This window comes from Episyrphus balteatus, chromosome 3 (assembly GCF_945859705.1).
Source record: "Episyrphus balteatus chromosome 3, idEpiBalt1.1, whole genome shotgun sequence".
Taxonomy (NCBI): Eukaryota; Metazoa; Arthropoda; class Insecta; order Diptera; family Syrphidae; genus Episyrphus; species Episyrphus balteatus.
Genome location: NC_079136.1, coordinates 3063578 through 3076219, shown reverse-complemented (window position 1 = coordinate 3076219; position 12642 = coordinate 3063578). Strand labels below are relative to the sequence as shown.

Genomic DNA, 12642 nt, shown 5'->3' with positions numbered 1-12642 from the left:
TTTTTGCGATTTTTGAAGCCCTATATCTCAGAAACTACTCATCGTAGGAGGCTGAAATTTTGTGAGGAGTTTGGTTTTTACGAGCTCAACAAATGTAGTGAGTTTGAAATTTCTAGCATCTTTGGTGTGGAAGTTAGAGGGGGGTCGAAAATGGCCTGAGTTGTTTCCTGTAAATAAGGGTGTAGTGCCAAAGTTGCTAGAGAACTTGGCTGGGCACTACCGTGCCCCTTGATAATGCCAAAGTAATCTTTTCGTTCTAGCCAAAAGCAAGTTCTCTTTTAAATACAAAATAAATGTCACTTTTTCGCTTCTAATAAAAAGTGTTATCAAATAAAACAGTTTTTTTTTTTTTAATTTTTGATTCACAAAGTTAAATCATAGTCCAAATGCTTTAATTTAATTGCAAATAAATCATTTTTATGTGTTTACGTATTGAAGGTATATAGGGTAATTCAAAATCACCCACGGCCTCTGATTAATTTTTTGATTGTTTATCCAGCCGTACTAATCGCAACCATTAATCATTGTTCTACTTTTTTGTTTTGAAAGATCTTAAACATTAAATTGACTTTTGTTAATTTTTCAAATGGTTTGTTTGCAAAATAGGAAATAAATAACAAATAAACATGTAATCAATAATTACAAAGATAAATAAATAAAAATAAATAAATAGATAAGCGAATAAATATATAATAGTAAAAAATAAATAAATAAAGAAATAAAAAAATAAATAAATAAATAAATAGGTAAATATCACAGAATTTTTTTAGCTAAAAAGCTTTTTCTTTTGTATATTTTACATTTTTTTTTGTATTTTTTTTTTGTTTTTTTTTTCTTACAATATAGGTACGCACTTATTTTCATTCATGCTCGTTAAATTTAAACATTCATTTTAGGTTATCGATTCATTATGAAGTTATAATTGAGAATCATCTTTTTCAGAAACCCATTGGAGAAAAAAAAAACTATAAAAGTAATACTAAAACGTTAGCAAAAAATAGCACTCATACGCCCCAGTATCCCCAACTGATTTTTGTTTTTGAACAAGTAACTTACGTGTTTTTTGCTTCTTTTATTTCTTAGCAAACAGATCATTATTAACAAAAAAAAAAGAATTATTATTTAAAAAACAAATAACAAATTAAGTCCACTAATTAACGCACTCGCGTTACTAGGAGCAGGTGCAAATTTTGATGTTAAAATGTTTCTTATCATATTTTATGAAATTCAAAAGGTTCTTAATTATTTGCAATTATGTATACCTACCTTGTACTTTTAATATGTACAATATTTTCAAAACTAAAATAAAAACATCAAAGGTATTACACGAAGATGTTTGTTAAAACTGATGGCCAATGTCATCAGTTGAACACAAGTACTATTGTATTTTTTTTTTTTTTTTTTGTGAATCCAAAGACATTTACAAGACATTTGTTGGTAAGACTATGTTTTCATCCACCTGTTGAATGGTCTTGAACCTCTTTTTAATGATTAAATTTGAACCGGTTTAACTGGCAACTGAACCTGAAACCCTCTTGTTCTTGTTCGCAATCTAATAAGGACATTGGAATTTTATTCTATTCCATAGTTCAATTCCTTTAATAAATCTGTGCAAATATAGAACAAAACGGAATTCTTTTACTTCCACTGTTTTGTTTTAAGGGCGTTCAAAGTACATCAGCGAGAGAAAAGTGATGAATGTGTGCGACGACTACAAAAAAGATAGATACGCCTCGTGTCGTACTTTGTCATCAGTACAATAATCTTCTATTCCTCATTTAATTTAAATCACTTTGCATCTCTCACAATTGTTGGTTTTTTTTTTTTGCTTTGTTTTGGTTTTGTAAAATTACAAATTGATAATGAAAATGTTTTAAAATTTCCGTTGATAGTGGTGATAATGAGACAGTTAGAGGCGGTTCTACTCAGAGAGAACAATCAACTCATAGAGAGTAAAACGATAGAGGGAGATAGTGTAAGTATCGGCCGGAGAAATGGTCAAAGAAGTAATAAATTCATCTCATAAATAAATCATTTGAAAAATCTAAAGAGAGCCGATGAAAAGATAGTGAATACAAACTATAATCTGTTAGGGCATTGGTGTATGGTTTTTTAAAAAATTAGTAAAAAAAGCAGAAATAAAATACACGACTGAGTATTCAAAACCACATGCTAAACGAGAACACTTAGAACTGGGTATGTGAAAGCTTTAAATTGAGCCTTAAATTACATTTTCGAATAGCTTTTTATTCTGTCGCAAGTCGAAAATAAAAAATTTGTATCAATGCCAGATATCACTCTTCTCGAGCACACATATTTTTTTTTACAAATTCTTAAATGACCTTTAAAAATGCAATTCATATGCAAAACTTCGCAAAACCGATTAAACCATTTGAAAGGTAAGAGAATGGTCAACAAAGACCATCTCGTCTGATTAGTTTGTCAAAAATACATTTACAATTTTTTTCTAAATCGATTATAAAGTATTTTTATTAAAAAAAAAGTTACACATACACCACAGTGACCCGAGCAAATAGTTGTTATAAACCAATTATTTATTAATAATGAAAGAATTTATTTTTTTTTTAGAATATTTACTGAATTTCAAATTTACTATGTAAAGATGGCCCTTATTTTGAAAATTGTTGAATTTAAATGTGCATACTGGCTGAAAAGTTTCGTAGAAAATAAAAAAAAATGTCAAAATCTGGCAAAATGTCAACCCAGTTTATGTATACGTTGAAGTAGGAAATCGATCGTTTTTTTTTTTTTAATAAGATAGGCGGACTTGTTAAAGAAGTGAAACATTTTTAAAAATTATAAAGAACATAATTTGTTTGTATTAACTTTACAGAAAAAGTAAGAAACATTTTATGTAGGTTCTTATTTTCAGGTAATTGGTGTAGGTATTAATTGAATAGTTCAGTTTACTCAAATGACAGTTAAAAATCTATAAAATCATAACTTTTTGAAAAATTCATTGAAGAAAAAAAATAAAGGAGAATTCCCAAAAACATATGGAGAAAAAAACCCATGCACCGATACGAATGAGACCTACATCAATAGTAGATAACAGATATGAACACTTCTTTTTTCAAAAAACCATCCCCGAAATTATTATGACTTTGTTTAGGGAAGTGCGATTGTCTTCGTTTTAGTTCAATGGGATGCAGCATCGAAAAATACCCAGATACCATGTGCCATAAGTTAAGGTTGGTTTTTAAATGACGCTGTTAGATTGTTTTTGGTTTTAACAGATTTTATGTATTTTTCAAAGGTCTTTTGAGGGATAAGTCGTACAAAAAAATCTATAAACATTATGTAAGTTAAAGAATATTTTCTTATACTCATACAAATGTTGTTTATTTAAAAAAAACATAAGTTTTTGTAGAGTTCACCGGGTGACAAAAAAAAATGTCTTTTAAACGATTTTCATTGGACACGTTCAGGAAATCTTAGGGACTAGATATTTAGGCAACGTCATTTTCTGAACGGAAATTTGAGCAAATTGACTAAATTAGTTTGGATGTGATGCTATTGTTAAATTTTGAAATTTATTTTAGAATTTTACCGGTCGCATGGGTAAGACACCAAAGTTCACTTAATTGTAATGAATAAATAAAATAAATTATAACCGATAATCCACTTTTTAGTTGTTTTTCACACAAATAAATTTAATTTTGCTAAATTAATTCTTTAATTAAAAACAATTTGCTGTCATGTTGACAAAAAAAACTTTCCTAAATGTTTAGGGAACATTTTTTTGCCTAACTTTCCAGTCAGCTTTCCAACAAAATTACCTAAATTGGAAGGATTTTTTTTGACAGCTGACCAATCAGAGGCCGAGAAATTACCGAAATATTTAGTCCCTAACATTTCTGAACCTGCCCATTGACTTACCACAGCTTACACGTCAGATGACTTTTTATGTCATTAAAGAAAAGGGCTGAAAATACAATAATTGAATTATTGTTTGCTTATTATTTATTTGCATGAAATCTTTATTCCACTCCCGTTCTATTTGGTGTTAAATAAATATCACTCGTATTGCGAGTAACTACTATCAATTGATAATTGATAAATACATACTGAAATTTGGTGCTTTAACACGTAATTTGCGGGAAAAATGGTCAACTTTGCAATTTTCTGTACAATCGTTTAACAAAAAAAGTACACATACGCCATAGGGACCCTTTCTATAACAAATATAATTCCTCTAATCGACCGGTTGTAAACTCTTATCAGTCATTATTTAACTAAAATTTTAAATCTTATAGCTGGTTGAAAAAGCGCTATGGTATTGGAGATGAGAGCTTCGTTTTTCATTTGAGTCTTAAATTAAATAAATCATTGATGTGATTGTTAGATTTATGTAATAAAATAAAAACTCAAAATCAATCAAATCATTGTCTACTCAAAGAATTAAGCATGTCTTTTTAAAAAGTTCAAGTTCAATTCAAATACATTTTTCAGAGGGTTTGCATAAGCTCTACAAGAATACAAGGAAAAAGTCACCTTTCTACGAATTTTCTTATACATAGACTCCTTAACAATTAGTTTTTTTTTTGGATAAAATTTTAATACTATTTTTAATAGTTCTGAATAAAAAGATTATCTGTTTTTCAAATGCTGCCACTTCCACCCTATATAAACTTAGAACAAGCTACAAAACCTTCTCTATATTAGCAAACAAAAGAACTGAAGAAGACAGAGAAGGCTTTAAAAATAAAAAAAAAAAAAAATACAACAAAAATATATTAGCAACAAAAAGAGAAGAAAAGAAGACGCACAAACAAAAAACATCCAGCAGTAAAGAAGATAAATACTGCTTGCTGCTCTCAAAATGTTTTTGTTGGTGCTTCTAGCTTAATAGTGCCAGTGCCTCCCTATACATATTTTTTTCACGGATTGCGATTGCGGTGATTGCCCAAATGAACGTTTATTGACGAGAGTCGCAAGTGAACAAAATCACTTTATAGCAAGTGGTTGGATTGATCGGATCGGTTGAATTTCAGTGATCGTCAATTTTTTTTTTGAAAAAAAAAGAACTTTTTTTAAAGCTCCTAAAAGCAATCGATCATACGATTTTATATTTTTTTTGTTTTTTCTTCTATTTTTTGTCTTTATTTTATATTTTTTTTTATTTTGTTCTTATAAATGCTTGTCGTTGCAACGTGGAAAAAGATAGATACGCCGCGTTGTTATAGGATTTGATTTGCTCTTTCTCTTCTATCGACTCGAACTGTCGACCTTATACTGACGGCATATAGTAGAAGAATGCACTTGTTACTTAATTGCTACCGCAACAGTGAAATCCACTATTGAATTTAAGATTCAAGTTAGTTGCAAAAAAAAAGTTTTTTTTTTTTCTTATAAAATACAAAGTGAGGAAATACAACAAAAAACAAAACTGTAAAAGAAGAAAGGAGGAGTAGTGCATTCTGGGAACGGGAACGGGAACGGGCACGGGAAGACCTATTGAAAACAGTTGTGGTGGCGAATGACATGAGCAAGAGCATAACATTCATATAGCATGGATTCGTTAAGTTACTTTTTGCAAAGCGCAGTCGGCTTTTCGGTCGGCTTCTCATTATTGGGGGCCGTTGAGGTTGCATCGGTGGCCTTCATTGTGTACTATGTCTACACTAAGACAAGGTATGTAAAATTCATGAGGGTTTAAGTTTTTTAAATTTTTTTGAATTGGCTTTGGAATAAATTTTGTATAAATTTTTTGCGAAGGGGTTAATTAACTTTTTTTTTACAACAACTTTGAATTACAAGATTGCGAAGGCGCGCATTGATTCATATTCAAATGGAAATTGCCCTACAAAGTCCAAATGTTTATCACAGAGAGAACAGTCACCATCATCATAACGATCAGCTGCGTATTGTTTTCTGTTTATAGAACTGAGAACATGATGATTACCGACTGATTTTTTTTTTTTTTTTTTTCAATTTATTGCGAAGTATTTTTACATTTTTTTTTTTGTTGATTATGGTTTTATATAAAAATATTCATATAACAAAAAAATAAAATCAACGATCTTTGTTAGGTTCCGCATTAATATGAAATGCGTAGAGCGAGTGCCGTAAAAATGTACAGAGAGATACAGTATCTTTAAATATAGGTCTTTAGCTTTTGCTCGCCTTTTGTTGTGATGGGCATCACACTCTGGGTAGAATAATTTCTTTATTGATCATGAATGAATGAAACTTTTTTCTTTTCATTTTTTTTTTAATTCAACAAATACTCACGCATTAAACGAAAAAGATTTTTTTTTTACTAAGAGAATATTTTTTTGTATTCTCTTGGTATTTTTTTTAATTTCATTTTTTGTCAGAAAGGAAAAACATTTCTATACCTATATTGTTTATTGTTTTGTGGTGGTATTAATAGAGTTTATATTTGATTTAATTTGGTATTTGTTTGTTTTGATGAATTTAAAGTATTTCTGTTTTGTTTTATTTATTCGGTGAAGAAAGAGAAAAATACAATTTAATTTGTAAGAAAAAATGATTGATTTAGTAGGGGACCAAAGACTTATTTCCAGCTAAGAAGAAATAACTTGCCATTGATATTTTATAAGAAATCTTTTCATATAAATGGTATAGATACCGAATAGTTTTATAGCTTTCATTGTTTCAACTTCATGCTGGAAACAATAAAAAAAAAAAACATTTATTAAAAGATAACGTGTAAACGTGTTATTTTAGTGTGAAAGTACAAAAAATAAACACAATCTCTGGGAATGATTTTGCCTAATCAAACAAAGCGAGAATGGTACGCCTGATTAAACCATTTCATTTGTGTGGTTTTTTGTTCAAGTTCATCCACATCACACGAAGTTAACCACTGGAAAATGATAAATAGTGCAACAAAAAAAAAAAAACTCCTGTAAAGAGAAAACATATTAGAAAATTTACACTTTTATACAACTTTTATATCTATAATTTGAGGATAGAAATTGGTTTTTCAAAATTTGAAATTTAAAATATTGATAAATAAGAAACTCTTCAAACAATGTTATGAGTCAATCCCAAACAACAATTTTGCTTCTATAAAGCTTTACAGAAGTTATTGAAGCATCTGTAAGGCTTTAAGGAAACTGAAGCTCATGTGTGGCATGGCGCAAGGGGTTAAGTGCAAATCATTTTACAAAATCTTTCTTAAAGTTTTTTTTTTACTTTGGAATAAATAGAGGTTGAATTAAATTATTTAGGTAAGAAAACCCACAGAATAAAAGTTTAGCTACTCCAATGCAGTTTTAATGATCTTAAAAATCTTTTGAGTTTGAAGTGCATTAGAACCGTAATATTTATTCTTTTCCCAAAATTTAGATTTGAGCTCACTAATAATTACATTTTTTAGTGAGTAATTGATTTTAACTGAAATGGATAGGCTGAAAAAATGTGTGATTGTCAAAATCATTTGCGACTTACTTTCTTGAATACCTATGTACAGTACATGTACTGTACATATGTATATATGTATGTAAATACTTTTTGCCATTTGCCTGAATTTTTTCCACACATACCAAATGTAAAAAATGTAACAACCAACAGCCTGCCTTCAGTACAATTTTAAAGCCTGTTTTCACTACCTAAATGAGATAATAATTTCGCAAATTAGGTCAGTTCAAAATTAAATTTTAAAGTTCTCCTATACGATTTGACATTCAAAATGAGATATTTTGCGTATTGAAAACCGGCTATAAAGCTTTCAAAAAAATTAGAAAATCAAATTCCGAGGTAGATAGAAAATACTCTTTTTCAAATTCGTATGAGGAACTAAAGTAAAGTAGCTCTATACCTCCAGAATTGTTTTTATTTAAGATACAACGTAAAACTTAATTTTAAAGACATTAAAACATCCAACCTGTAGAGAAGTGAACTTGATCTATTATTACTCTTAACGCCTCATATATCTTTGGCGCCGGGTACAAAGGTTTTAAGTCAGAAAATGTAGTTTTGAGGAAAATTAAATTGAAGTTTCAATTTTTGTTTGTAAATCTGAATATTATTATTTTTAAAAAGTAATGATGCAGAAACATCATTTATAAGATCTATTTTAATATCCATATGCTGTTGACCAGAAAGTGACCGTTTTTAAAAAAAATTTGTGTTGACTTAACACTTTAGAGCCATTTAGTCTTCAAAAATAAACTTGGTCCAAAGGTGTTAAGTGAAGAAAAATCTTTGTTTACATTGATAACAAGGTTTAATTTATAAAAAAAAGTTGGTAATATTAATGTGATTAATTACCAAATGTGAAAATTCTTTTTGAAATAATATAATACTGTAGAAAAAAAAAATTGACTGAAGTCCTATAAAAATCCGAAAATCGAATAAATAGCTTGAGAACATAAAAATAAAATGTTTTTTTGCTTTTTTTGATGAAATTTCATCGAGTTTAAAAAATTCTAGCTCTTTTTGTAGATGTCTCATAGACTTGATCGATATATATATATTTTGAGATAAGACAATAAGCTTTCAGATGGTGTAGGTTGTTATAGGTTGTTAGGGAAGAGAATGGATAATAGCGTGAGAAGATAAAAATACGTGTTTTTCGCTTTTCTTGATGGAAATTGATCGAGTTCAAAAAATTCTAGCTCTTTTTGTAGATGTCTCATAGACCTGATCGATATATATATTTTGAGCTTAGAAGATATTAAATTTATATAGGTTGTCATATAAAAAACATGGATTTGAAGGTGATAGAATAAAAATAGGTAGATTTTTTCTATTTTTTTTTTTTTGCAAGAAAAATGATTTTTTAAGGTTTCACTTCTACCACGTGTGAATTGCACACATGATTTTTTTTTTTTAATAGAAAAATGTAGTACATATTGCTGCAAAATATGGAGTACAAAGGCGAGACATCCAATGATTTACATATGAGTTTATGCGACAAGACTTGTGCATCAATTGAAAGTTCATTTCAAAATTGTCATTACTTTCAATCAAATCCAAAATCTGCTGCAGGGTCTCCTGCCTAAAACAAGTTAATAAATTTTATTTAATATTTTGATTTAGTACTTGTACTTTTTAGTACATCTGAATCTTTTCAAAGACATTTTTTCTATAGAAGAAATGGAGTTGAAAACAACGAGAAGTACTTAACAGCAGATACTTAAGGCCAAAGGAACACAGCTATTATTGTAATATACAGCAGATACAAAAATTTGAGAGAAATACTATCTAATGATGTACAACCCGGAATATTAAAAATGAATAGAAATGGACCAAGGTAGCTTCCCTGCGGTACACTTAATAAAAATGAATGTATGAAGAGTTGATACTAAGAAAAGTTTTTAGTTTGAAAAGTATAACTATTTGACTATGGGTGATTTTTCAGTGCTGAGTTTATCCGGGAAAGTAATTAAGCTCAAGAAACATAACGAATATGATTACTTCCCAAAAATTTCAAAGCAGAACTAGCATTTGCAAGAATTTTAGTTCACTGTCATAATTTCTTTCTTGTTTCTTATTGGTAGGGGGTGCATTCCAGGCCTCATTTTTAATTTTTGATAAGTGGTAAAACTGTTTGTCATTAAAAATATCTTTAAGGTATTTATTTGTATACTAAGGGTTTATATTTCTGATAATTTTTTGTTTTTGTGGGTTATAACACACCCCTCGATGATAAAAAGCATTGTACCTACATTTGAAGGTTAAATAATCTTACAGACGTGTTAAAATGATTTTGTTTCTTACTTATTACTAAAATGATAATATATTTAGGTAAAATATTTTGAAGATTAACTTTTCAAAGATTACCTATGTACATTTAATTTATAATCACGATCAGCGTGTGTTCATGTAGTGGTTAAATACGTAAGCATAACTAAATTAAATATTTTGGTTGACAACCATTTGTTTTTTTATTTTATATTTTTTGTTGTTTTTATCAAACATCTTTACAAGTTCAATTGTTTTGTAAATCGTTCAATCTTTACTGATAAATTATAAGAAGTTGATAGAAAAATACTTTACGTGGGGTATAGTGTCAAGATTAAATTTGAAATAATAAAAAAAAATATTAAGTTGATTGATTATAAAAACTTGGACTGCTTGAATCTTAATTTTTTATTTGTCAGTGATATTATAATAAGTTAGGTTTTTTATGACATTGTTTACGCTGTGCTTGTTTATTTGTTTTTTTATTATAAGGTTTTCAAAGAATTTTGTTTTATGACAATAATAATTTAAGAATCAAAGGTCTTCCAATTTTTTATTTCTCACTTACTGTGGACTTAAATGATAAAATTTTTGGTATCTCAGAATTAACTTTTTTTTTTGAGGCAACTATTTTATTTGGTATCATAATTAATATAATAGATATTTTAAGGTCTTAAGGTCGGAATAAGAATTTAAAAAAAAAATATAAAACCTGCATTATTATTGCAGTATAATTATAAGACCATTTATTTTCTGAAGTAAAGTTATTTCCTTAAACATAAATATATTTTTGTTTGATTATATCAACTAGATATCTTGTTATCAAATTCTAGTTAATAATCTCTCATTGTTACTAAAAATAGAAGCATTGCTCCCTTCTTTGTTTAAAATGAACCAAAATAAAAAAAATATTATACGTTTTTAATTTTTTGTTAATAAAAAGGTCAAGTAGCTTTAACTTTTGTTTTTAAAACATCCATTGTTGTTGACATTGAAATTTATATTGGTAAACACATGTTTCTAAATATCTACAAACAAACACTTCTGGATGAGATACAACCAATTGTTTTGCTTTGTCAATTTATTAAATTCTGTTTGTTTAAGATCTTATCGAACCCAAAAAAAAAAAATATGGAACAAGTCATACGTATATACATTTACCTACGTCGCACATCAAAGGTTCTATTTCAAAATTATGAAGATAATAATAAGAGTGAATATTTCTTTTTTCTTTTTCTTGGGTAGCTAACCCAACTTACATTTAATATCTTTTATATGTTAAACTTCAATTAACATTTAAGATTTTAGCAAAAAGAAAAAATCATAGAATTTGCGAGTTCAAAGTTCTTTAACTAATATTTTAACACTTCAAAGAATACATATACAACAGCTCATTTAATCAATCATAAAAAAAGTCTGCACTTTGATCCTTTTTAATAATAATAAAAAAAAAAATATAATCATACGATGACAAAACATTTTATTTGGTCAAATTTATAAATAATTGAAACGTTTTCTGACGTAGGAACCTTAAAATAAAAAGTTAACGTTATGGTAGCCGTTAAAAAAATCAATTTATTACAATGAATGAGAATTTTCTACCCATTTTAGACTTATTAAGTTCAAAAGAAATCTTATCCAAACTTTGCTGGTTTAATAAAAAGCTAGTTATGTAAGTGATTTCAGACATAATGATGCTTTATATATTATATATGAACTACCTTCCATGTAACCGTGAAAATTCTCTCAACAAAAATATTTTTACAATCATAATCTTTTTCTATTGTTTCTTAAAAAAAAAAATCATGTGTGCAATTCACACGCGGTAAAAGTGAAACCTTAAAAAATCATTTTTCTTGCAAAAAAAAAAAAAAAAAAAAATAAAAAAAATCTACCTATTTTTATTCTATCACCTTAAAATCCATGTTTTTTATAGGACAACCTAGATAAATTTTATATCATCTGAAAGCTTATTGTCTTAGCTCAAAAAATATATATCGATCAAGTCTATGAGACATCTACAAAAAGAGCTAGAATTTTTTTTAACTCGATCAATTTCCATCAAAAAAAGCGAAAAAACACGTATTTTTATCTTCTCACACTATTAAATCCATTTTTTTCCCTAACAACCCATACAAATTTTTACACCATCTGAAAGCTTATTGTATTAGCTCAAAATATATATATCGATCAGGTGTATGAGACATCTACAAAAAGAGCTAAACTCGATGAAATTTCATCCAAAAAGCAAAAAAAAACATTTATTTTTATGTTCTCATGCTATTAAATCAATTTTTTTGTTTGACAACCTATAAAAAATTTTATACCATGTGAAAGCTTATTGTTTCACCTTGTATAATGATGCATAAATCTCATTTCAAAGATGCCTACAAGAGAAGTTAGAATTTTTTAAAGTCAACCATGTCGAATTTCCAGACTGAGATTACGGTACTTCCTACACTGGTAGCCAACAGATCTCCACAGGTGTTTTGAGGTATTTTTCAATTTTTTTCAATTTAAGATTGTGTAACTTGTAGAGCACGTAACGTTATGTGTGATATATCAAATAAAAGGTTATGTTATCAGCATGCGTATTAAAGTTAAACCAAATTTGTATGTGCACTAGATCAAAAGATATAACGTGTGTTGGAAAAGAACATCTTTTTACCGATATCTCCGAATTTGGAATATAAAATTAATTGAAATTTTGTACAATTATAATTTATTTAATTAACTATCTACAGTACAAATTTCATTTATCTATCTATTAAAACAAAAAAGTTATAACAAGTTGAAGTCGTGTCGCGTTTTCGTTTCATCTTGTTTCAAATCACTACGATACTAAAGAAGTTTTCACTTCAAAAAAAAAACATTTACTATTTACATGATGGTAAAATTATTTCGATCTCAATTTTTTATTATATCAGATGTCAAAAAATACCTCAAAATAATGTATAATAAGAG

The 12642-nt window shown here is 27.9% G+C and overlaps 1 protein-coding gene across 1 annotated transcript in view; it reads left to right on the top strand.

Annotated features, from left to right (window-relative positions):
* Window positions 1–4931: 4931 nt before the first annotated feature.
* Window positions 4932–12642, top strand: part of LOC129913828 (glycerol-3-phosphate acyltransferase 1, mitochondrial) — a 29499-nt gene continuing 21788 nt past the window's right edge. Inside the window, exon 1 of the mRNA XM_055992710.1 lies at window positions 4932–5655. Within this exon, the coding sequence (XP_055848685.1) occupies window positions 5534–5655 (122 nt within the window). The 5' untranslated portion in view covers window positions 4932–5533. The remainder of the gene's footprint in view (window positions 5656–12642) is intronic.